This window comes from Parasteatoda tepidariorum, chromosome 3 (assembly GCF_982258835.1).
Source record: "Parasteatoda tepidariorum strain Cologne lab strain chromosome 3, Ptep-v5.0, whole genome shotgun sequence".
Lineage (NCBI taxonomy): Eukaryota > Metazoa > Arthropoda > Arachnida > Araneae > Theridiidae > Parasteatoda > Parasteatoda tepidariorum.
In genome coordinates, this window is record NC_141757.1 from 50,368,963 (window position 1) to 50,394,729 (window position 25,767).

The 25,767-nt window shown below is 27.1% G+C and overlaps 1 protein-coding gene across 2 annotated transcripts in view; it reads right to left on the minus strand.

Annotated features, from left to right (window-relative positions):
- Positions 1 to 25,767, minus strand: part of LOC107436145 (GTPase-activating Rap/Ran-GAP domain-like protein 3) — a 607,350-nt gene that overhangs the window by 456,561 nt on the left and 125,022 nt on the right. For both annotated transcript variants that reach the window (XM_071179217.2, XM_016047730.4), the window contains one exon: positions 20,423 to 20,828. In XM_071179217.2, the coding sequence (XP_071035318.1) occupies positions 20,423 to 20,610 (188 nt within the window). In that variant the 5' untranslated portion in view covers positions 20,611 to 20,828. The remainder of the gene's footprint in view (positions 1 to 20,422; positions 20,829 to 25,767) is intronic.

Consider the following 25,767-nt stretch of genomic DNA (forward strand, 5'->3'; position numbering starts at 1 on the left):
CAAACTATGGATTTTGTTAGACATGATGATATGACAGTTAATTCTTGTTTTAGTATAATGAATAGAATTATGTAACAATGGAATTCATTTATTATCTACTAATTCTTTAAGTAAATCCTCACGCTAAATTGTTAGATGAGCTGAGTTAAAAATTTTGCACTATTTGTATGTGAAATTTAAATTACCCCTGAGCAGCTGAAACAGGAAATAATTTAAACTAGAATTGAATACCCTCAAGTAAAAAAATTAATATATTTTAAGGAATATACCAAATTTTAACGCATGCATTAATCTAATAAATGTAAGAATGGTATGGCCCGTAAGGGACCAAATATTTTAGCTGGACCAAAAGTGAGTAACAAGTTTTTTTTTAACATATTGACGTTCGTGTTTTGATGTTTTCTGCATGCAAAACTATATTTCAGAGTTCGAAAACAAAAATCCATTCACAATTGCAGTTGTATTGACTTAATTAGATTCTTTTCTTTATCTTTTTTTTAAAAAAAGCATTTTGCTTAGTATTTCCGAGAATGACTCAATTTTGCAGAAGTGAGATATAATATATTATAGTATTAATTTGTTTTTCACAATAATAACGATCACTGTCAAATATTTAATATTATTCTTATCGTCATTTACGCTATCAATACAGTTTGTGTTGCTTTTTTTAGAGATCGTTTATGAATGATATAAATATATCCATATACAAAGGATAACAAAATAATTAGTAACAACAAAAAATAATATGCTTTTATGGAGAAGATGACATCTATTCTTTTTAGAAAAAAAGGACAAAAATTTTTTTGTAATTAATTAACGGGGTTGGACAAAAGAGCCCTTGTGCATCCTAACGCAACCCCGCCTAGTCCTAACGCCAAGAATTTTAAATTAGAATTGCAATGAATAGTTACAAACGAACATTTAGGAGCATGGGAAGACATTCGTAGTTGTCGATTTATCAATTTATAAAATCGCCAAAAACAAAGCCAACCTCGAGTTATTAATATTAAATTTTCAATAATTTGGCTTCAGCTTAATCACAAAGAAGACCGTGAGATATTAGGTATCACTGTAACTTTAACATTGTTGCGGTTAGAGAAAGAAAGAAGCTTAAGGAATAAAGAGTTAAAATAGATTTTGGAGTATATCTATGCGAAAAATAGAATTTTGTCCCAATAATGATTTAATGATTTATACATTTGTATTTAATTAAAAAAATTTTAGTAGTTACCTTCATTGTTAATAAAAAATGAAAATATTTATTTTTACGCTTCATAAAATACTATGAAAATTAAATTATTGGTTCAGTTTAACTAAAATTATATCAATAAAAATTTAAAAAAAATTAGTTTTATGAAATTAAAAAAAATTAAAAGGTAGCAAATATTTAATAACGTTAAGGGCATCACATATTCCTTTAACAATTTTACTTAAAATATGTTGTTTTGCTTTCTATTTATTAACTATGGAAATAATAATATACACAGGATAAAATTTCATTGTGATATTTCATTAAACTGTCAGCCTTATATTAGATTTAAGTCATAAATTTTGATACTAAATTAAATACACATTCTCGGAATGTCACAACATTCTGCACAACAATTCCGGAAGCGAATTCTTTCAAATCTCAAACGGAATGGAAGCGTTGGAAGTGACGGAGAATCAACAATTGTACTATTCTTAAACTCTTTTCAACCATCAACTTTGGATTGAATTCCTATAGAATGAAAAATGTTTGTGTACATCCTTGAAATCTCTACAATTTTTCACAATAAAAAAGTATTAAGCGTAAATTTTGAATATCTTCCGCCGCTGAATGCGCCATGAAACATTCGGTAACAGATGACAAAATAAATCACTGCAAGCTGCAAATGCTGCATATTTTTCAGAAGTGGCCTTCTGTCGTAAATAATATGACATACCACAACGATGGGTAAGACTTCAGCTTATTTCATATCTCTATTCAAATTTCTTCAAGGGAAGTAAAATGTAGCAGATCTTAAAGGGAAGCTTTTGATTTGTGACTTTTAATATTTTAAAAGAAACTGACACCAAAAATAAAATGTTAATGTGTTCGACAGAATAAGGCATTTGAAACATAAGCATTTAAAATAAGTGGTAAAATAAAATGAATGCAATTTTTGATTTTAAATTAAAAACGTTGTTGGAAAAATATTTTGCATGTATACTTAATATTTAATTCAAGAGTTCTCAATTAAAGTAGCTTTGTTTTTAAATGCAATAAGTCGTTTTTTATAAATAAAGAAAATAGATTCTTTCAGGATTTGTTTTCAGTAACAAAAGCACAAAACATTATATATTTGCAATCAACGGAATATTTTAATGAGCATCACATATATTTTAATGTAAATATATTTTAATCATTTGATTTTCCTGGTTTATTTTCTAGACTTCTTTCAAAAATTAAACTATATCTAAATTCATTAATGGAGTAAAATGGAGTAAAATTCATTCATGAAAAGAGAAATTATTAATGGATTCATTCATTAATGGAGTAAAATTCATTCATAAAAGGAATAAATCAGAAGAAAGGTATTGGAAATGTTATTCATATCTAATTACTAAAATATGAGCAATTTTATCAGGCATTATGTAAAGCTATCATGCAAGCAAGGGATGGAAGGAGCTGACCATCTAATGCTGCCCCCATGTAAATGTACAGAGAAAAGAAATTTAGTGACTAGGCCAACTGGGAATTGACCAAAGAAAAGCCCACATTCATATGGTCAGATTCCGTAGATAAGGATTTCCTCGTACTGGATTATAAAAACTGGACTACTGTTGCTGAGATCAGCTTAGAATGGAAGAGAATCATTAAGAAGGCCAGGGCCCACCCTAGACTGTCATGTCAATGATGTTCATGATGACAAGCGGAGTATTCCAGGTAGTAGTCAAAGGTACTTTCTAATACATTTTATCTCTTTATAATTTAAATTAAGCCTACTTTGATATTTTAAAAAAGACTCATTCCGAATAAACACAAGCTTTCTCAACAAAATGTCATTAACTTTTAGAAGAATTATAAAAAAATATATAATACTGTGTATTTCCTAATCTGAAGTCAATATAAGTCAGAATTCAATTAGAAAGCTTGTCAATTATGTTTTCCTGATGCGTCGCATCTAATTAAAGTCAGTCAATGAGGATCTGATAGACCAAACTCACTATACTGTGGGTCAAATCCTTGGGGGGGGGGTTAAAATCAGGTGATCTTGCAGGATTAAAAAAGAAGTAATAGAGTAAGTTATTATTCATAAACTCAGTTATATATTTTCCATCTCAATAAGATTTGCATTGGTTAATTTGAAAATTTGAGAAGCAACAGCACTGTAATGATGTTGATTGAATGGAAGTAACTGATAATCCAAAATATTGTGGGAAAAACATGTTGGCTTATATCCGTGATTACTTCAGTGAAACCTTTCCGTAATAAGAAAAACAAACCCTAAACATCAGGAACCTAATTCGAACTACATTTATTTAGTCCATTATTTCACGGGTGACTGATGTTTTGACAGCTTATTGATATCAGAGAGCTTCTGCATAGTGTTTGTCTTACGTTAGACACACTATTTTCTAGCCTTAAGGGACACGTTGATTTGTAAGAAAATTTTCGGGCATTTGCAGAAGCTGATATAGGATTAACGTTAATATTAGAGGAAACCCATTACTCTATGCAAAATCTCTCAATTTTTTTTTCAAGCTAGAGCTAAACGTAAGGAAAAATTCTCACTTGCATGTTGTGTCAAATTATTTTTGTTTTAATTATCATACATGAATTCGTTCTTTATTTAAATATGCGCTTTTAGAACATTCAAATTATATGCTATTAATTTGCATTATCATGAATATGAGTAAACATTTTCAAGTTCTTTTGCATAATTATTGAATAATCTGGTATTGATCTGATAGAAATTTGATACATATTATAATATATTAATGCAAACATATAGAATGATAAATTTGAAATTTGAATATAATAATTAACTACTTAAAATCTTAATTTAAAGCAAAACAGTATTTAAACAAATACTTGATTATGTAAATATTTAATTTATTTAATACGTTTATGTTTTTAATTAAATTTTTAACATAGATAAAAGGAGCAGAGAATAAAAATATGGAATTAATATTTTTATGATACCTAATAGATATTGAAATAATTATAAATATGCATGCAAATTGGAAGTTAATTAAATAATAATAATATACTGAAATTCGTGTAGTGTTTTTATTGTTCATGATCAGATTTATTTCAGTGATTTATTCTGTAGTTAATAAGTTTTTATTATTTATTTATTTATTTTAATATGCTCTTTTATTTCTGTTTCCAATGTTGAAAATCAAAAAAGGTGCTCGATGAACAAATTATGATTTTTTTTCCAGATTCGTTTCAATTATTTTTTGTTAAATGTATTTTTGTTTAAGTGTATTCGTGTATGTTATTATAAACAAATATAGAATGATACATTGGAATTACCAGATAAACTTCCAAGATCAGTAGTAATTTTTTTGTTGAAGTATACTTTAAAATAATTATCAATAAGAAAAACATGAAATATTAGCTTTTTATGCATTTTTTTCGCGATGGAGTTATGATTTTAATTAACAGTTAATTAACAGTTGAAACTTTCATAAATACATAATGTGATCAAAAAAGTAAAAAAATGAAGAAAAAAATTATTACAATTCATTTTTTAAATTAAAAGGAGAATAATTTTATTGCAACTCCAACGAAAAATTTTTAGCTGAATTAAAAGGAATTTAGGATAGTTAGGATTTTAGGATAAAAGGATGTTACGTAAAGTTAACAGAATTAAACAGGTTTACTGTATAAGCAGATAAATTTAAATAAGATATTACGAAACAGAATTGTAAACTATTCCAAATATTTTTAAAAATGCAACCGCATTGACTTTAAGTACATTTATCTGAATTTCCGTGCTATTGAGTAATCTAATCAAATAGAAGTTTATTTTTTAAATTTAAGTTTGCAGAAAAGTTGGCTTAAAGTTAGGAATCGTAGCTTTTATTAAAACATACTAAATCTGTTAGCAATATCTTTTTATTTTTAAAAATAGTAAATTGAATAAATGATATTTGTTCATGTACTATTCATATTCTTAGAACATAAATATTATTACTATTTATTTCAATATCTAGGGACTTAAAAAAACAAGTTCCACAAAAAAAATTGGTGTTTATGGAAAGCAATTTTGAAGATTATTCATAATGCTATTACTCTAAATCCGTAGAAACTCTGTTTTATTTTTACTTTTCTTGGACATGATATTTATAACTTAAAATAAAGCAGTTTGGCGAATATTTCTTAATCCTGTGATAAATTTTTATCATATATTCTTACTTATTATTTCATGTTTGTCATCAAAAGTATGAAAATAACAAAATAAAAAGTTCTCTATATTCTATGATGAAATGTTAAAAATAATGCAATAGAAGTATTTTGAATTGTGTTCAATATCTGTTCTTAACATAACTGAAGTCCTCTGCAGAAAGAAATTTTATTTCTTCCAATAAATCGTATGCAGTGTTTTAAATTTTATACAAAACCTGAAATAAATCTTATTACTAGGTTTATTTGAAACAGTGCTTACATTTACATGATTGAAAACTGCATTCTGTCCAGATATAAATATGAAATAACAGTCGGAATATTTCAAGCGCTTGAAAAATATGTACCACTAAATTTTAAGTGCTTACTTTTTAAGACTAGTCTGTAAAATATGTGCCTATTCTTTAAATGCTAGAAAGATATCGATTGCCAAATAATCAATTAGGAGCCACGGGGGAAGATGGGATAGAGCTCTCACCTTCCAATGATGTAAACGAGGTTCGAATCCTAGCCATGACTGGTCGATTCAAATACCGCACCCAGCTTGCACTGACTAGAGTGCTGATATAAAAAATCCACAGTGCTTGAGTCCCATATGCTATCAGGCTAACCGTGTGAGGTTTCCTCTCAATGTTACTCAAATGCGGCTTAGTTTCATCAAAAAGTCTTCCACGAAGGCAAATTTCCCCCAATATGTAAGTAAGAAGTTCTTTTGTCTAATGGATTGAGTTCAAAATTAAAAAGGCTACGGTATTGGACATTGGTAGAGGTAAAACCAGAATTGAGATGAATGTTCAACGACGGTTATGAAATAAAATTAAATTAATAAGTAATCAATTAGGTAATACCTTAAAGCTTCAGTTTCTTGTAATTATTTTTTTAAGTTAAGTGCTTACATCTATTAAATTCCGGATAGTAAAATTAACTAACATTAACTAAATTAAGAAAAAATATTTAGAAGTAGTAAATATTTATCTGCTAACTTTGACAACTTAGGTAGCAAATCTTTTTATTCTTTATAATAGATTTCTTTAGTACAATTAACAACTTTGTTTAATTCCTTTTTCCAAATAACAAGAGGCGTGGTACACCTCAAGATAATTTTTGATTATTGAAGATTGTGTAAGGGCGCTCTTGTCCTAGAAGCAAATGGAATGTGTGTAAGTCAGATTTTCCCTTCGTAATTTATTCTGGACTCTGAATTCACTTACACTGTAAAAAATTCCGGATCAAATTACGGTAAAAAGCACCAGACCAGCTCTCAGGGTGCCGATATTTTTCAGTAAAATCCATTTTATTAAGTAACAAAAAATCAGATACACTGATGTTTTTATAGTAATAAATACAGCAAAATCGCATTTTAAATCTCTATTGCTTCAAAAATTACGGAAAAATGGATTTTACTGTAAAAATTTGTTTACTATAAAATTGAATTTTACAGTAAAATTGAGTTTACGGTGAAATGAATTTTGCTGTAAAATTGATTTTACAGTAAAATGGATTTTACGGATAATGCACCGGTACTTTGCAATGTAATTTGATCTGGAATTTTTTACTGTGTATTTCTTTATAATACTGACAGATGAATTTCAGCCAAAAGTAATTTTAATTTTTATGCATTAGCATATAATTGAAATAACGTTTTTATTTAAGTATTTAATAAAATTTATTTTTCTAATAGAGTATAATTATTATTTAGGCTAGTTAAATTAATAATATACGCATTGACCGCAGCACAAAATCATTGTTGTCATATCTTGTTTGAGTATGTCTTATATTCAACGACATTTTAAACTTTGTTGATTTTATTTATAATCTTGATATAAAAAATAAAAATAAATCAGAAAAGTTTTTACTTAAAAAAGTTACTTTGAAAATGTTATCAATTAAAGAAAGTTTAAAACATTTAACTGCTGAAAACAATAAAATGTTCTTGCCAGAAAAAAAGATATTTTTAAAAAATCAATTTCTTGGATGGAATTATTTGTGTAACTTTCAAAAGATAATTTTGAAGTTTATTTTAAACATTTTTCCTTTAAGAAAGAACTTATAGATATAGAAAAATTTCCTTTTTTTATCATTTTTCTAGAATAATATATTAGAAATAGCTACATTTCGACGTATTAGAACATTTCGACGTATTTGTCGATCCTCTAATGAAATTTGCATCTCCTACCCATTCTTGAGATTTCATGTCTGTTATTAAAAGTCAGAAAGTCACAACAACATATATTCCTCCTTAGATTCTAGAAGGAATTGAGCAAACAAAAATGAAGCAATAAAACTTTTGCGTTTGACATAACATTTGGCATTCTTTGAACTGGAATTCTCTATTCAAGGAAATGATATTTCTTTTTTTTTAAAAGTTACATTTGGTATTTCAAATCTTCCATAGAACGCTGAATGAATTCCATTATGTTGAAGTTAATAATTACAATCAAGTCTTGAAAAATTCATTTCATTATTTATTATTCGAAATTAAATAATACATTATACTTACTTCAAAATTGATTGCAACTGATAGAAACTAAGCCATTATTTTGTATTAATAATAATGGCTTAGCCATTTTTATATGGTATGGTTTAGTATGGTATGGATAATGGTTTAGCCACTTTAGCCATTATTTTGTAAAATATTTTCATGGATTCAGAACTTTCTGATTGCTGGTCTTTTTATCTACAGCTATTTAAAGTAGTAACTATGCTTAATTCTTGGTTTAATAATTTTGGTTAAAATGATTCAAGCTACTACGTAATAGGAAAGATAAATAATTCCAAATCAACTTCTTAAATTTTTTTATCTCGTTTAAATTGGATGCTTATTCTTTGTGCAAGAGCATAGTCAAACATATGCTATTACTGATGCTCGAAATAATCGAAAAGAAATCTGCAAACATTTATTAAAATTCACTCCCTTTATTATTAGAATCGCAGACTGTAATAAAATTTCTTAATAAAAACATTCTTTATTACCAGCAAAATTCAGGTTCTAAGAGGGTTCTCCCTAGAATCCTAGATTTGTGTGAAAATAAATTTAAATTTTTCAAAAAGATTCCTGAATTTATAGTTCGTAGAGAATCATCTTGCTGATATTCATCTACGTTCGCACTTTTGAAATTAATAAAAGAACAATATGCAAAATATCTTTTTTTATAGACTTAAATTAACAATTCTTTTTTTATAGGCAAAAATTAACAATTTCAAGAAGGATTCACAAACTTCAATAAAAGTTATGTTTTTATATCTAATCACCGATTTTTGTCATATGGTATGTCAGAAAATGATACTGACCACAATCGACCATTTTGAGGGCAAATAGGGTTGTTCCAGAACTAAAAATATCTGATCATGGAAGTCAAACCTGCCTCCGGCGTGGCCTGAAGAAATTACTCCACTTTTTATAAATGTGTTCGTTTTCTTATGTCTTATGATACTCTGTGTATTTTTGTTAAAGTAAAAAGTTTCTTCCACTCGTATAAGTTTCTAATACATTATAATTTCTGACAGTTTATTACATTAATTCTATGCAATAAATTGTCAGAAACTAAAATGTTTGTTTTTTGCAGACGTTAGGATATAAATATTGAACGAGTACTTAAGGGACACCCTGGGTATTGAAAGCTTTGCTGGAAAATCATTTTATATTTCGTTAAATTGCTTCGTTTTAGTAGAAACCACACCATGAAAGAAGTATGGTCAAAACTACCAGGATATGGTAAGTTTTGCAATTTTTCTGGCTCTATGGAAACACTAAAAAGCGCATAATTTTTTACTAAAGTGATTTGGTAATTATTTTGGTAAAATTAACTATCAAATATAGTGTTATAATTTGCGATGAAATTTGGGAAATGAGGCAAAATTTAGTAATTTTATCATGATACCTTTGAAAGTGGGAAAAAATCATTTTTTGATTGAATTCACTTTTTCAGTTTTGTATTTTTTACGAATTGTGATGTAATAAGACCTATAATTTTAAAAACTAGAAAATCTTTACCAGTGAACGGAGAAATATAACCGAATAATTGATGCAAATACGGAACAATGGAAACATTTTTTTATTTGATTATCAGAATTATGTTTTTTTTTTTACCATATATGTTATTACCATGACGAACCTTAATTTTATTAGATTTTCTTTCTCACTGCAGTTGTTTATTCTATTTGAGAAGAATTGTAAACAGAATAAGACATTTTACAGAACATATCCGGCTGTAATATTACTGCTCTCCAATTAAGTTTCATAGACGGATGAAACATAAGTAGCAATATGGCGAACTGCTCTCTGGCACAGAAAAATATAAGAAAAACTAAAAAACAATCAAAGCACACAAGGGGAATATGCTAAATTTCTCAAGAGTCATATAACCTGAACTTATTTGCATTTTTAAATTAAGCCCTATAAGTTAAGAAAAATTAGTCTCCGAAAAAAATTAAATCGCAGCAAAGATAAAGTTATCAACGTTTATGAACTCTTTTAAGGAAGCGAAACTCTTTTCGTGAAACGAAACTCCATTATAAGGATACACAGGGGAGCATAACTTCAATTTAATAAGATCACCTCCAAAAATATGTTCTGCTACTTTTATCGTCTAATATTATCACCCTTTTTTAGACGAAAATAAAAACATACTGTACATGTTTCCAAAAATATAGCACCTCTCTATGGCCAACATATTTTTTAGGTCAACTAGAAGTAAACAGCTGGTTCCGAAATCGTTTGTCACATTTTTTTTTGTGTTCTTTAAGAAGTTTTCGATTCCTTGAAAAGCATAAAAAAATTCTTTTGAGAGAGAGCTATTTTTTAAGGACATTGTTCTTCTGCCCTATGCATCATATGAATAGTAGATGCCAAGAATGACAAATGTTCTCAAGAATTCTGTGGAATACTTAAAAATTTTCTAGATTGTTTTCTTTTCTTTTTTTTGTAAAGAACGGTGGCTATTATTTTTTTTTTCTTTTATTGAAAATGGAAAAATCACTTTACAGTAAAAAAATATAAGGGCAAAATTTTTGTTTTGCAGAGAGATTAAAAAATTTTATGCAAATAATAAATATAGTTAAACTATTTAATTTAAACTAAAATTTATTCCCAGAAGAGTTTCTCAGTATTTGCGCAAATAAATATGAGATAAACATGAGATAAAAAAATATTTAAATAAAGGTATTCGATATTCTTAAATGTCCTATAGACAATTTTTACTTCTAACAGCATATACAGTACATACAGTTCAAACAGCATATACAGTACATACAGTTCTAACAGCATATACAGTATATACAGTTCTAACAGCATATACAGTAAAACTTCAGCTATAAAGTTTACTTTGTTAATTTTGTTGTTAAAATTTACATACTAAAAATAATAAATATACTATGAGCAATCGAAAATTTGATTTGATAGTTTGAATATATTGTACCTTTTAAACTACGCAAAAAGTAGGTTAAGTAGTAACTTCAGAAAATTTTGATAATTTTAGTTCCATCTATATATTATATAAATCTACTATTATCACATTTATAGCTTATATTTCATTAGTTGTTCTTATTAAATTTAATACATTAAATTTATATTTTATTCTTATTATAAGACTTTCTACGTTAAAATTTCAAAGCATAACACAAACTCGATGTTTTAAATATTTAAGAAAAAAAATTTAGTTATTATTCACTTAAAAATGTATAATTTTAAATTATTTTAATAAAGTTTTATATTTTTAGTAAAATACAATGCTTAGTATAAATTTATAAAATTCCATTGCATGAATTCCAATTCCTATACATTTAATTCAAAATAAACAAATAGACTACTCTTTGTTTCCAACTATATCAAGATCTTAAAATAAATTAATCATAATAGTTTATTTACTAATGTAAATCTTAAATACATTTTAAAAGAGAATTTGTTTATTATCAGAGACAAACTTTAAAGTAAATCTTAACTTATATTCATGTTCTCTTGGCAAAAGCAATTGCCTTATGGCCAAAGGGGAGTAATATGTTGTAAAAAAGGCATACTTAAAATTGAAAAAGATATGGAACTAAATCTACAGATTTAATAATAAGTATGTTTTATTATTTTTTTTATCAAATCTTGAAAAATATTGAGCCTTAATTTAATAAATGATTTCGTTTTTTTATGTGTATAGATAATAATTACTAGTGCTTAGTGGTAATTAAATGTTGTACAATAATATTGATTATATTATACGAACAAGTTTGATCAAACTTAAAAATCTTTTGCGAGTTATTTTAATTATTAAATTTAATCGTGACAGCATTTTTGAGAAGACTACAGAGAACATGACAGACTGTCTCTAAAGTGAAGTTTCTTTGAAAAGAAAGGATATTTTTCTATGGATTATTCTTTAAACCAGTTTAAGTTCTTTTTTTCTTACGAAAAATTTTTCCTAGGAGAATAGATAGGGAAAGAAACGGTATAACATGAAGAACTAGATATCCGACTGTTTCACCTGTCAATGTTCTTTCTGTCTCCAATTTCGGCCTTCGATCTGGACACATATTTTGAAATGTCCCGCTTACGTCGGTAAAAAGTGTCTCCAGAAAAAATGACTTTCTTAACTAAAAATAAAAATATTTCCATTTTTTTTGTTGCTGTAAATGATTCATATGCATATAGCCTTTATACTGTTACGATAAATTTCGTGAATTATGACTATTTATATGTGTCGACTAGGATAACTAGCACTTAATAGAAATTAAATGCTGTACAATAATAGTGCAAATATTATACGAACAATTTTACTTAAACTTAAAAGTATTGCGAGTTATTTTAATTATTAAATTTAATAGTGACAACTTTTTTGAGAATCATGCAAAGAACATGACAGATTGTCTCTAAAGTGAAGTTTCTTTGAAAAGAAAGGATATTTTTCTCTGAAATATTCTTTAAACCAGTTTAAGTTCTTTTTTTCTTAGGAAAAATTTTTCTTCGAAGAATAGATAGGGAAAGAAACGGTATAACGTAAGAACGAGATATCCGACTGTTTCACCTGTCAATGTTCTTCCTGCTCCTGATTTTGGCCTTCAATCTGGACACATATTTTGAAATGTCCCGCTTACGCCGGTAAAAAGTGTCTCCTGAAAAAATGACTTTCTTAACTAAAAATATTTCCTTTTATTCTAACTATAAATGATTCATGTGTATGTAGTCCTTTATACTATTGCTATGAATTTTCTGAATAGTTATATATTGACGAAACTTCATGGATAAACTACGTTAAAAAAATATGTTCAAGAAATTTTTCCAAACAAACTTTCCAATTTTTAACTTTTTTTCCATGTTTCAAAACAAAGTTTTATTAATGGACTTTATTTAATATACCTGAATTGTTACATAGTTATAGTGAAAACTATTTTAATCTTATTATTTATTTGTTGTAGATGGAAATATTTCCATTTTTTTAACAAAATTTCTTCTTTAAAGTAGCATTTTTTATTCTAATAAATTAACTTTTAAACTAATTATTATTTCCGAGCATTTTTTCTTAAAAATATGCACCCAAATACTTTAATTAACTAAATTTCAAAATGTTTAATTAAGATTTTTTCATTTACGCATACACGAGGCATTTATATAAGTCGAATTTATTAAAACATGATATAAAATTTGAAAAATTTGAAATTCAAAGTTTCAAGTATATGTGACTGACATATTTTATATATAAGTTATAAGAGATAGTAAGTAAATCATGTAATGTCTCCTGATGTGAAAATAAATTTTTTAAAAGTATCATAACCTCCTGCTCTATAAGAAAAAGCATCAGAGGTCAAATGTTTCAGAATGAGTGATAATGAATAATTTACTTTTACTTTAAAATCTGAAGTTCAGCGGTTTAATCACACCTGGCTTAAAAAGCATTTGTATACTTTAAGAAACTTCTTTAGATGTATGTATTAACAATATTTTGACACCTATAAATTATTTCTATTAGAATAAGTCGACTTTTAAATAAATATTATTCCAGAACAAAGTAATAATTAAGAGTTACAATTCCATGAATTTGACGATTGTATGACGAATTATTAGATGAATTTGACGAATTATTAAATCCGTAGTTACATTAACTATAACTATCAGCCTTTTTCCTAAAAATTTACAAATCATAATTGAAAATAATGTGTACTTTTTTCTACATCATCTACTACTAAAATCCAGATCGAACTTTTTAATTTACATATAGTTCCAGCTATAATTTTGAAATTGGTGTCTAGGTATAATCTAGTGCATATGCTTTACAAGAGGAAATTGAATGTAACGTTACAAGCATAAGTGAAAACTGTAGATTTAACATTCAAATTTCGAAAAGGTAGCAAAATCAAGGAACAATTGAAAACTACTGAGTTAATGTTCGTATATCGAAAATATTACAAAATCACAGAATACGTAAATTACACAATTTTACGCCAGGTGGCAATATAAAGGATTTTTTCTTGTATCACGCAGTCTCTTTGTTATACCTAAGCATTAATTGCATAAATAGAAATGGAGCCGTTTGAAGGTTAAAAAATTGGTTGGGCACGGGCTTCTAAGGGCATCTTATATATGTTACAGCTAAGATGATTGCACTAATGTTTATAGTATAGCAAAATATTTAATCTGTTTGAAGAATTCCGATTTTAGGTTTAATTTTCTAGCTACTTAAATTTTTCATATTTTAGTTAGCTCAAACAAATACCTCACCTATGAAATTGGCAACGTTCCTTTTATTGCATCGATTATTATGACAGATCTAATTTAATAACATTACATTCTTCTTCTCTTCGTAATAGATAATTACAACTGTTATTAACACTATTGTTATTCAATTAACATAATCAAGCTTAAAAATTGTACTTGATTGCAATTTCTTACTTTTAAATAAGCAATGTTCACTTTCTGGATGTTTGTTACAACTGTTATTGCCGCTAATCTTACTTGAATAACATTGCTCTGTTCGAACACTTTACTTGATCGCATTTTTTCTCTTAAAAATCAGTAAAGTTCTCTTTTTGATTTCTTCTTACAGCAGTTATTACTCATTTAACTTATTTAACATAATAGTTTAACAATTTTACCTGCTTGCAATTTTCTTCTTTTAAGTAAGCAACGTTCTCCTTATGACTTCTTATTACAATTATTATTGAGCTTAATCTGTTTCATTTAACGTAATACAGTTTGAAAACAGGCTTGCAATTTTCTTCTTTTAAGTAAGCAATTTTCCTTTATGATTTATTATTACAATTATTATTGTGGCTAATCTTACGCAAGTAACATAATGCATTTTGAAATTTCAACTAGATCGCAATTTCGTTTTCTTAAGTAAGCAAAGTTCTCTCTATGACTTATCTATTCTTATTACAATTATTATTGCGACTAATCTTCCTTATTTAACATACTAGAATTTGAAAATTCTACTTAATTACAATTTTCTTCTTTTAAGTAGGCAATGATTTCATATAACAAGTATTATCGTGGCTAATCTTACATAAGTAGCATAACGCAGTTTGAAATTTCCACTTGATTGCAATTTCCTTTTCTTAAGTAAGCAAAGTTTTCCTTATGATTTCTTATTGAAACTATTATTGCGACTGATTTTACTTAATTAACATAATACAGTGTGAAAATTTAATTTGATCGCAATTTCCTTCTCTTAAATAAGCAGACAACAGAATGAGTGATGACTATTTACCCGGTTTGTGTTTCAGCACTTAGTGCAGTAAGTGGAGATGTGTCGAAAGCGGCGGGTAGGTAAATGTCTATCTTGTTTGGAGCAATTTTTCTTTTTACTTCCAGATTGAATATTGGATGCACCAAGAAAAGTAAATGAAAGAAAAATAAATTCTTTTAAGCGCAACGGTGAAATCTTTTTTATGGTTGAGTTTACAGTAAAACTTTGTATTTTATTATGCCCTCGGGAAATTGATGAGCAAAGAAAAAGTAATAAAGTGAAATTGGAGAGATTAAATTAAACATTTCTTTTATTTTAAGCTTCCAAGTACTCGACAGTTCTCAAGGTAAATAATGATTATTGGCTTTTTTAAAGAAATATGTAAGGACTAAATAAACTTAATTGATCGATTTTTACGAAATAAATAGGCAGTAATCTTCAAACTGGAATTCATTTTGAGTAAAAAAAAATATAAAATGTGTGGAAAAATACTAATCAAATTGAAAATTAATTTTTACATAAAAACATATTACGTTAAAAAAATACCTAAATAGATTCATTTAATGGATGTACTTAATTTTATTTGATAGACTAATATTAGCTTTTGTGATAAAATAACCAGAGTTTGCTTTTTTACTTTGTTTTTCTTCAAATTATTCCTCAATTTTATCGATGGTGTTTAGTTTTTGTCACTGATGAATTTAATTTCTTGCAATTTGATAGGACAGCTCGATTCGTTTTAGTTGTTATAGATTTAACTAATAAGTATAAAAGTTTAAAATAATCTTAGGAAATTATGAAAGAAAAATTTCTCTTTAAGAACATGGAAATGAGTACAAATGAAATTTAGTATAGGAACTCGTTATGAGTTCTTTGAAATTTAAAATTTGGAACGGAGTTAAAAAAAAAAGTTCATAAAATAATATGATATAAATTTTTTTAAAATCTGAGTTTAAGTTTTAGTTTGCCATAAATCTCCTTTCTTCAGCTGTAATCAATCTTTAAACTCTTAACTTATTGTTCTTAGGCAAATTATATTTGCAATTTCATGTTCTACACCTCTAAGATTGACGCATTTATAAAAACATAATGCATAAAATAACATAATGCATAAAAACATAATGCATAATGTATAAGTTCTACTATATTTACAAAGCTTCACTTAAAATTTAATATACACGCACTGTAAAGAAGAAAAAAAAGGTACGTTACCTTTTTCTTAATATTTACGTATCTTGATGTATCTAAAAGTGTGATAATTTAATATTATAAATGATACATAAAAGATTACCATTAATTTGCCATTTCAGTAAATCTATTGCAATAACAAACCTAATGATGTACATTGAATACCTAAATGAATTGAAATGTTACATAAAACAAACTTATTCACCTTACGCATATAAAGGGATTTTTGAATTTGTTACAAAGATGATTTGTTTCTAGATTTGTTACGGAGTTAAAGAAACCCCTGCTTTATAAATAGAGAAACCAATCAATATATCATTAAAACTCAAATCAATATTGCATAGCTAAACAATCAATGAGTTCAAAAATTACCGAATTAACCCTATTTCATAAATAATATGAGAGTGAACAATGGAAACATTTATTAATTTGATGTTAAAAATAACAGTAAATTACTAAATAACAAACCCTTTTAAAAAATGTGAAATTTAATCAAATAATCAAATAAATTTTTTAAAAAAACCCTAAAATTGCACAGTTTTTTCTACATTTCTTAAAAGCAAAACCATGCTAGAGAAATCTTTATAAATATGCGTAACACTAGATTGCCCAAGGAAGTCATTTTGAATGATTTTTAATTTCAATTAAAAAAAAAACAATGATGACACAATTTCTTAGAGTTTTGTAACTTTTTCCACGACATGTACTTTTTTTTATTGTAAATATTTACTAATAACTTGTTATATAACTGAAAATAATATCAAAAATAATAAAAATTTATTAAAAAAATTTCTTTATATATTAGTTATTCTTTCACAATGTAGTCATTTTGACTGCATTGTGAAATTTTACTTTTTAATTTTACTTACAAATTTTAGTCAATATACAATGTCTGTAAATGAATTTTTCTTACTCATATTGGATTTTAACAAATATTAATACTACTTAAGAAGGAAAAATTTTCACACGATTGGAAACACGTAATACTATGATGTTGCATGGGCTGGTACATCTTTACAAACATAAGAACATATAATTTGCAACCCATTCTAGCAGCTCTGAAATCATTCGTTATCCCAAAAATTATATAATTTGAATTCTTGTTTAGACCTATTTAACATAAATGATGCTTGCACCTAATTTAACAATGCAGCATGTCCGTGCAGTTTTTTTTATTAGGAACCAGTTGCATAAAATATTACATGATTGAATACGTTGTAGCAAAAATATAAGACAGCCATTAAGTTAGAAAAAAATATTTGTTTTCTCAGTCACAGTTTAGGAACAATAGTGATAACTTTGTAACTACGATCAGTGATGGCCTGTTTAGGAATTTGCTTTAAATAAGAGAATTCTGGATCTTCTGTATTTAAATCAGCATCTACAACAATAGGTGGCAAGTTCGCTTTTAACAAAGGATCGCCTCAGGTATAGAATTGTATGGAAATCTGAATTTGCAGTAAAGGACTTCTGCTTACAATAAACCTAATCTATATAGAAGTTAATTCTATTTAATCTCAATGTTAAGGAGGTCAACTGTTATTTCAAATAATCTATATGTTTTTGTTTGTGTTAAAATTACAATATTACATAATCGGAAAATTTTTTCATGTATTTACATAAGTACTGAAAAGAGTGTCAATCGCTACAGTGAAAAAAATTAGAACATAGATTTCAGGATATTATTAAGTGTAAATAAAAATGTCATGGAACAACGTAAAAATGAAGCTAATTTTTGTTCTACAACTCATGCTTCTGAGTCTTTGCTTTCAGATACGCATAGATTATCTGCAACATTAACATCCGGAGAATCTCTCGGTTGTTTCTGAAAAAATTATTTTGTTTTATTTTGGAAAATCTATTATATTGACAAATCTATTAGAAAGATTCCATCGTTAAATCTGATAATTTTTTATTTTATTATTTCCACAACCAAAATGAGTATTTCTATACCATCGTATGGAAAACTACCCTCAACATTTTCATTTTCTTTCCTCCAGCACTACATCACTTTGTAGGCTTTGGTTATAGAGTTTTCTCTTTCTTTCACCTGTTCTTTATTTCCATAACCCTCAATATGGTCCATCCATCTCAGCTTTGGACTCTCTTTTTTTTCTGTTGCTATATAGTTATCCCTTCATAATGTTATTTGGAATATCTTTTGCGGATTCCCTGTTTCTGATATGATTTTTTCGGTATGGATGCTTTCTTAAAGTTAGAAAATATTTTCAGCTCACATCGACCTGACTGCTGACATAAAATATCCTAAGTGGTAAATGGGTCGTGGGTTAGAATCCCCTTGCCGTCGTGGTATATTTTTATGGTTTCCTCTCCCTGTAACGCAAATGCGTGTAAATTAAATTAAAAAGTCTTCCACCAAGGCTAATTTGTATCAATGCTTGATTCAAAAGTTAACTTATCTTTTATATTGTGATCAAAATTTAAAAAAAAAACACGGCGATATTGAGAGCCAAACTCAAAAAAGAGTAGGTTGTTCTAAGCCTGTTATAAAATAAAATAAAACAAAATTTGCATTCTTTAATTCTCTTCTATTTAAAAGAAATATTTAGCTGTTTAGTCTTCCTAGACATTTTAGTTAATTTTTTAATTGTAACATTTAAAAGTTGGCAGCACTTTATGTAGAAACGTCAACTTCTGAATTTATTTTCTAGACATCTATTATCTAGATTGCAGTTCATTATTTATAATAAACTTGATGAACAGCATTTCAAGAATGTAAAACTATTAAATTTGCTTCTTCTTAAATTTGAGTTCCAGACATATTTCCAGACGATAAACAAATTCCCCGTTTATATACGTCAATGAAATAAACCTAAATTAGTTAAACTAAATTAAGTATTTAAAATTATGGAGTTAAAATTGTATGTTTTGAATTCTAGATAATTGCGTTTCTCTCTAGTTTTGTTAAATTATGATATAAAATTAAAACTAATATTAAGTGAATTTTTAAAAGAGTTGTTGATTTTACTTAAAATTAGACAGATTAAAAACAATTTAAAGCAATATAAAATTACTGTTAAAAATCATTGAGTAGCTTATTACAATGCGCAATTAGTCTTAATTGTATCAAAGGTGATATTTTAACATCAAACAGATCCTCAAAGTTGTCTCGAACAGTTCATTAAAATTTATTAGAATCCTAACTAGATGGCAGCACAATACACAGAAACATTTTACATAATGTCTACATGAAAATTTAAGTGTTTTTTCACTGAAAACACTTAATCCAGAGCAATTTCAAATTGTGGCTTTTCATTATATTGCTCCAAGACTTTCAACTGTTCGATTGTCCTAAACTCAGAATTTGATCTGCTGTTTAACGTTGGCTATAGATTAAGATGTTTTAATTCTATGAAGGCATTGTTATTACTTCTCAGAAATTATGATCGACACATTTAACATTTAATAATCCTAGAAAAGAAGAAAAACCTATAGACAAAGAATTTCGCAATAATTCTTAAAGACTCATAGGTCTACAAATTCCGCAACTTTCCTTCGATAATAATTATCTGAGGTTTTCAAACACTTGCATTTATGATTCTAATGCGAAAGAATGCAAACTACACAGATTCGTCTCTTCTTTCAGTTTCAGATCTTATTCCTTTCTCTAAATTTTTATTCCTGTTTTTTTTATTGAAATATTTTTTATCTCGAATAAATAACTGTTTCAATAAGTAAGTTGCTGGCATACATCCGGCATCAATAAAGGTAATTTTCTTTAACATATGGGTTTATTTATATATAAAAAAGCAGCTCTAATCTCTCCTCCCAGAAACTTTCTGGACATATGGTAATGCGAGAATGTTTTTGTTAAAATGTTTTTCATCACGATTAAAGACCTGCTTCAAGTTGTTGTGTTCCAAGAATGCAACTTGTTCAGTGTAATTAATAACTGTTTTTATTACTAATATTTTATAATCTTCATATTATTATACCATCGTAATATTATTTAATCTTTGAATTATAATATTCAGCAATCATCAACAAAACCCTCTGCTACATGGGTTTATTCATATCTACAAAAATTGATCTAATATCCCCGACCCACCAACAAACTGGAAAAATGATAATACTTGACTGTCAGAATAAAAAGATAAAATTTTAATCCTAACCAACAAGACAAAAAAAAAGTCAGATGATAAAGTAAAAAATAAATAAGCATACTCACCCTTTGTATGTTCGTCCAGCAATGACTTCGAATTCTTCTTCAGCGTCTATACTGATGGACAATGGCCAAGATGTCTGTAAGAGGGATTCCCGGATGAGGGAATGCCACCCATAACTAAAATCATAAGTATTCTCGGATCGAGTGAGGCGTTTCCGCCGTACTTGGCGGATATTGTTCATCATCTTCATGGGGGGTACTTCCGGAAGAGCGAAGCTTCAACAAGAAAAGATGATGATGCTTAGAGATGAAAAGAGTACGCCACTTCAGAGTCTTGACTAACTGTTCGTAAAACGTTCTTGTTCAAAACAGTTTCGGCTGGAGCTAGAAAAGAATGATTTTCTGGCCATTGTTGTAGTTCAGGAAGATGGGGAAAAAATTTCAGCTTTTTATCGTCTAGCCTGGGGAACTGAAAAAGAACAAAGATATTTCAGCTTTCATTACAGTTGCTGAAGGAGGTTGTTGAAACTTTGAGATAAAGTTTAGTTGGAGAATTTGTGTTTATGCCCAGAAGGAATAACGCAATTTTGTCTTAATGTATTTAGCAGTTTAAATCCTTAATTAGTTTCTGCTATGAAATATATTTGGTCGATACATTTTTAAAATTAGAAATGATGCAAATATTATAAGGTATAATAAAAATAATGTTATTGAAGGCATCGGGACAACATGAATAAAATAGACTTTCTTTTAAGGGGACAAGTATTTCCCATTTTTCGCTAGATAACAGCACAACACAACAAAAAAAAACATTTTTAACTGAAATAGAAATAAAGACGTTTTTCACAAAGAATCTTAAAAACGTTCTCCCGAGCTATTTGAAAACTTTAACTATTTAGTCAGTTTCAATAATTGATTTTCGTTTTAAATTTTTGTTCTACTACTTACGCCGTCGCATTCCAGCTCCTACTTTTTTTCCCAAACATCTTTGAAAAGAAATTTAATCTCATTTTTTTCTGTTTGAATTAACTAATTTATATACTATAAAAAAATCAGAAAATTTTCTTGTCTGCTTTCTGTTCTTTGTGTTTTAGGATGTTTGTAGTGTTTACTTTATTTCTTCTAAATATTCTTAAGCTGAGTTCCTACATAAGCTGAGAATATTTAATTATTCACTTTTTGAAAGTATGTGTTGCGCAATATTAATAAAATACTAGTTAAGAAAACTTTTTTTATGTAACAGGTATAAGCTTTTCAACATTTTCAGCATTCACAATGACTGAACTACTGATGTGTAACTATTCAGGAGAATTTTTTAAAACTTTAAATAAAAAAATTCATGCCTATTGCTGAAAATAAATAATTTATTCATTAAGTAAATAAATGAGAAATTTAATATTCCAAAAGAAATAATTTAATACTATTTATTTTATCAGAATACATATTATATCTCATTTAAAAGTATAGATAAACTTTAAAATTAATTTAATAATCCACATAAAAAAAATACTAATGCAATCAACATTAATGCTGAAAAGACAAACGGATAAAAGATAAATACAATGTATGCAACGAAAATATAAAACATCAAAGAGTAAATTATAAATAAAACGTTCTCACAAACCATAATGACAAAGTTTTAAAATCATTTTTAGATGTTTTAAGAAAAATATATATTATTCAATTAAAAGGACTTCATAATAAATAGAAAAATTTAGCGAGAGATGAAATTGAATATTTTCATTTTTTTCCCAATTTGCATCAAAAACTTTTCTAATCATCTTTTAAAATAATTCCTTTATTACTTCATACATCAACCAGTTCCATTTATTTGAAGTGTTTAATCTTTAATGATGATGAATGCTTTGAAGAAATCGCACAGAAGTTGTGAATAATGATGGTTTTCCAATCATTTGAGCATGATTATTCTAAGTGGAAAAGATCTTTCAGAAAATTCTAGAATGTGTGATAGGATTAAGTTTCATGCTTCAGGCTTTAAAGGCTTTGAACCATTTATTAATGATCTAGATGCTCAATTATTCGTCAGTTAAACTTTTTAAATGACATTTCATTTTTAATTGAGCTTCAACAACAAAATTATTTTAATTTTGTCTTATTTTTATTTTCATAGAAAACAAAACAAAACAAAAATTAAAGTACAATTTACAATGAGTAGTTCAAAACTATTATACATTTTAATTTTGATTCAAATTAATCTAATCTAATTTGATCAAAAGATTAATTTAATCAAATTAATCTGATTAGAAGAAAGGAATGTCTTTTTCAGAAAAAACCTATGATTAAAAAGTAAAATAGTTCTTTTTTATTTGATTTATTTCAAAGCGTTTATTTTTAGTTAATCCAGTTTATAGCAATGTTCATAGTTTTATTAGTTTAGAAAAATTTTATTCCTAAGTGCTTTAGAAATATTTTTTAAACTTTGCATTAAAACCTTTTTGCATAGTTTTGCAGGAAATAAAATTATACCATATATCTAAACATTCTAAATTAAAAGCTATTTAAACATATGCTGAAAATAAAATTTTTAGATCTAAATTAAATATATTTTTATCATAATAAAATAAAGAGTAAATATTTCAGATTTAAAATTAAATGTACTGTTGATTTAATGAGTTAATGAATTTGTTGATTTTTAATATTAATTAATATTTAACACCAGAATAAAACTTAAAAATCTGCATCTTACCTCACATCATTTTGTTGATATAATTATTTGTTTTCTTACATCGTTTCAATTATAATTTGTATGCACGAACAGTGTTAATTCCTCGATTTTATACATTTAAACAGTGCGATATAAAAAAAGCAACTGAGTTTCATTAAATTTGCTCTACTAACAAGACATCTTTTTAAAGCAGTCGACTTAAAGAAATATTTTTTTAGAATAACTCATCTCTTTTAACTATAACCAAATATTAAATTTACGTGAAAACTTCCCGAGCGAAAATATCTTTTTTCTTCGTATTTATGTATTATATCAGCGTTCAGTGAAAGCGACGTTTTTTAAACTTAAACAACTTCATGCCCTTGTTATGACACTTCGGGTTAACATAAAATATTATGTCTTGTACCAAGGGAGTTCTTGTTTATTTTTGTAATATCCACAGCTTTTGAGGTAACTATAAATTTCTGGAATTTTTTTAAACATATTTAAGAAACGATAAATGTTCATGGGATATATTAACTCCTTCATTCTTTAAATTTTGTTATAATATAAACAATTTGGAAAAATATTTTTATTTTTCCATATTAAACGAGCATGTTATGCTTGGCTTTATTTACTTATTTCCTATGTAAATGAAGGATGGATCTCTTATTTATATCTTTGCATTATATTTTTATACATTAATACCGCTACATTAGTTTAGATCAAATCGATAGGGGAAAGGCTGAAATGACCGTTATTTGGTGAGTTTCCCAAAGCAATACAAACATTGCAAAACATTTCTATAAAGAAAGTTTAATTGATTTCTTTTGCAATTGCTGAAATTGTGAGTCCTTGGAAAAAAGTTGGCTGCATTGGGCCTTTTATTTCAGTCCATTTCCAAATTTTAAATTGCAGCTGTAATAGTTTGAATATAAAGTATTTGAAAGAAATTTTGTGCAAAAGTGTTAGTGTATTTTAGTGTGTTTCATTTTATTGATTTTAACTTCTAAAATTCTTATTTAAATCGTAAGTAGAAACCGCGAAACAAGGATACCATTCCAGAACTTTAAAAATACCCTACCATATGATTTGTGCATTTTTATTTTACCCAAACCGCGAATTAATCTGGTGTTAATAATGACCCCTAAGTTATTTTGATCATATTAAATTAGAGATAAGATTTTACCATACTGTACAGACGTAATAACATTATTTAAGAAAGACGGAACTACAAGAAGTAATTTTTCTCCAGTTTTAGTAAATTTCCTTTTCCTTTAAACGTTTGGATTTCTGGTGATTTTGTTGTGGCAAAATATCTACTGTTATAAATAGTATTTTGCAAGATTATTTCTTAATATTTAAGCGAAGGTTTTATACTATAGCTAGCCGATTACATAATTTTCGTTTTTTTTATACTCACCTAATACGTGTAGACATTGGCGACTTTACTCTTTAAAACTTCTATAGTTGTTAAAGTTAAGAACAGTTCCTTTTCAGCATGTATAAAATTACGAAATCAAGGTACCAAACTCAATATTTTTGCGTCTTATCAAGTATATACTATGAATGAGCATTTATAACATTAAAAATAGGTTATTATCTTACATTCTCATCCGAGTTGGAATAAATCAGCATCACAACTCTCTATGTCTATTTTGCAAACAGCTCGTCATTGCCATATGAAGCAATTATTGTCACATACTATATGTCTAGTATTTAACTTACATCTCTAAGAATTTTACGAAATATATTAATTGAAAGACTACTATTCGTTTATGAAACAACACAGGAATGAATTATAATGCCTATTACTATTTTGCAGTCACATAACTTGGAGTAATACGATTAGAAGAACTACTCCAAGAAGTACTATCATTAATTATAATGCCTATTACTATTTTGCAATCACATAACTTGGAGTAATACGATTAGAAGAACTACCCCAAGAACTTAAAGCAAAAATATATACTTAATTTACAGTAAAATTTTATCATTTCATCATTTTAAGAAACGTGAAGCAACTTAAGATTTTAGATTATCAAGTACATTGTACATTTGCCTGGTAATACAATTTTTTGCTGATGCATATATCATATAATACAATTTATAACTTTTTAAAGCAAGAAAAACTAGCTCAAATATGGAGTTTTACGTCAGATATGACACTGTTACTTCTTCGATGACACTCAATTTTGAGTTTACATCTTAAAGTAAGTAAAATAGGTCCACAGTAAACATGGTGTTGCATGTTGGATGTAACATTGTATGTTACTACTTTCATAACACTTATTTTGAATTACTTTCTTGTAAACTTGTTTGCTGATTGAATTTGATTACTATTGCAAGTAAAACTCATTTTTCATGCAATCAGTATGGACTTAAATCAATAAGAATAATCACAAGTATTATACCGAAATAAATATATTATATTAGAATATTCTGAAAATGTATAGCTTTACACTGAACATATATGTTCATTGTAAAAAACTATTTTTTTAATTATTTTTTTTACAAATTGTGAAGTTTACAGTCTACAGAGAAATGTTGTATATTCGAACTAACTAGATCTTCGATACGAAACTTAAATCGGTCGACGACACAAGAAAGAACCTGTTTTACTTTGCGATTCGCATACACTTATTTAATTTCGTTAGAAATGAATTAGAGGAATAAGAGCATTTTTTTCAAAAAATGCTCTGATTCCAGATACAAAACTCTCGCGAGTCAGCAACTATTACGG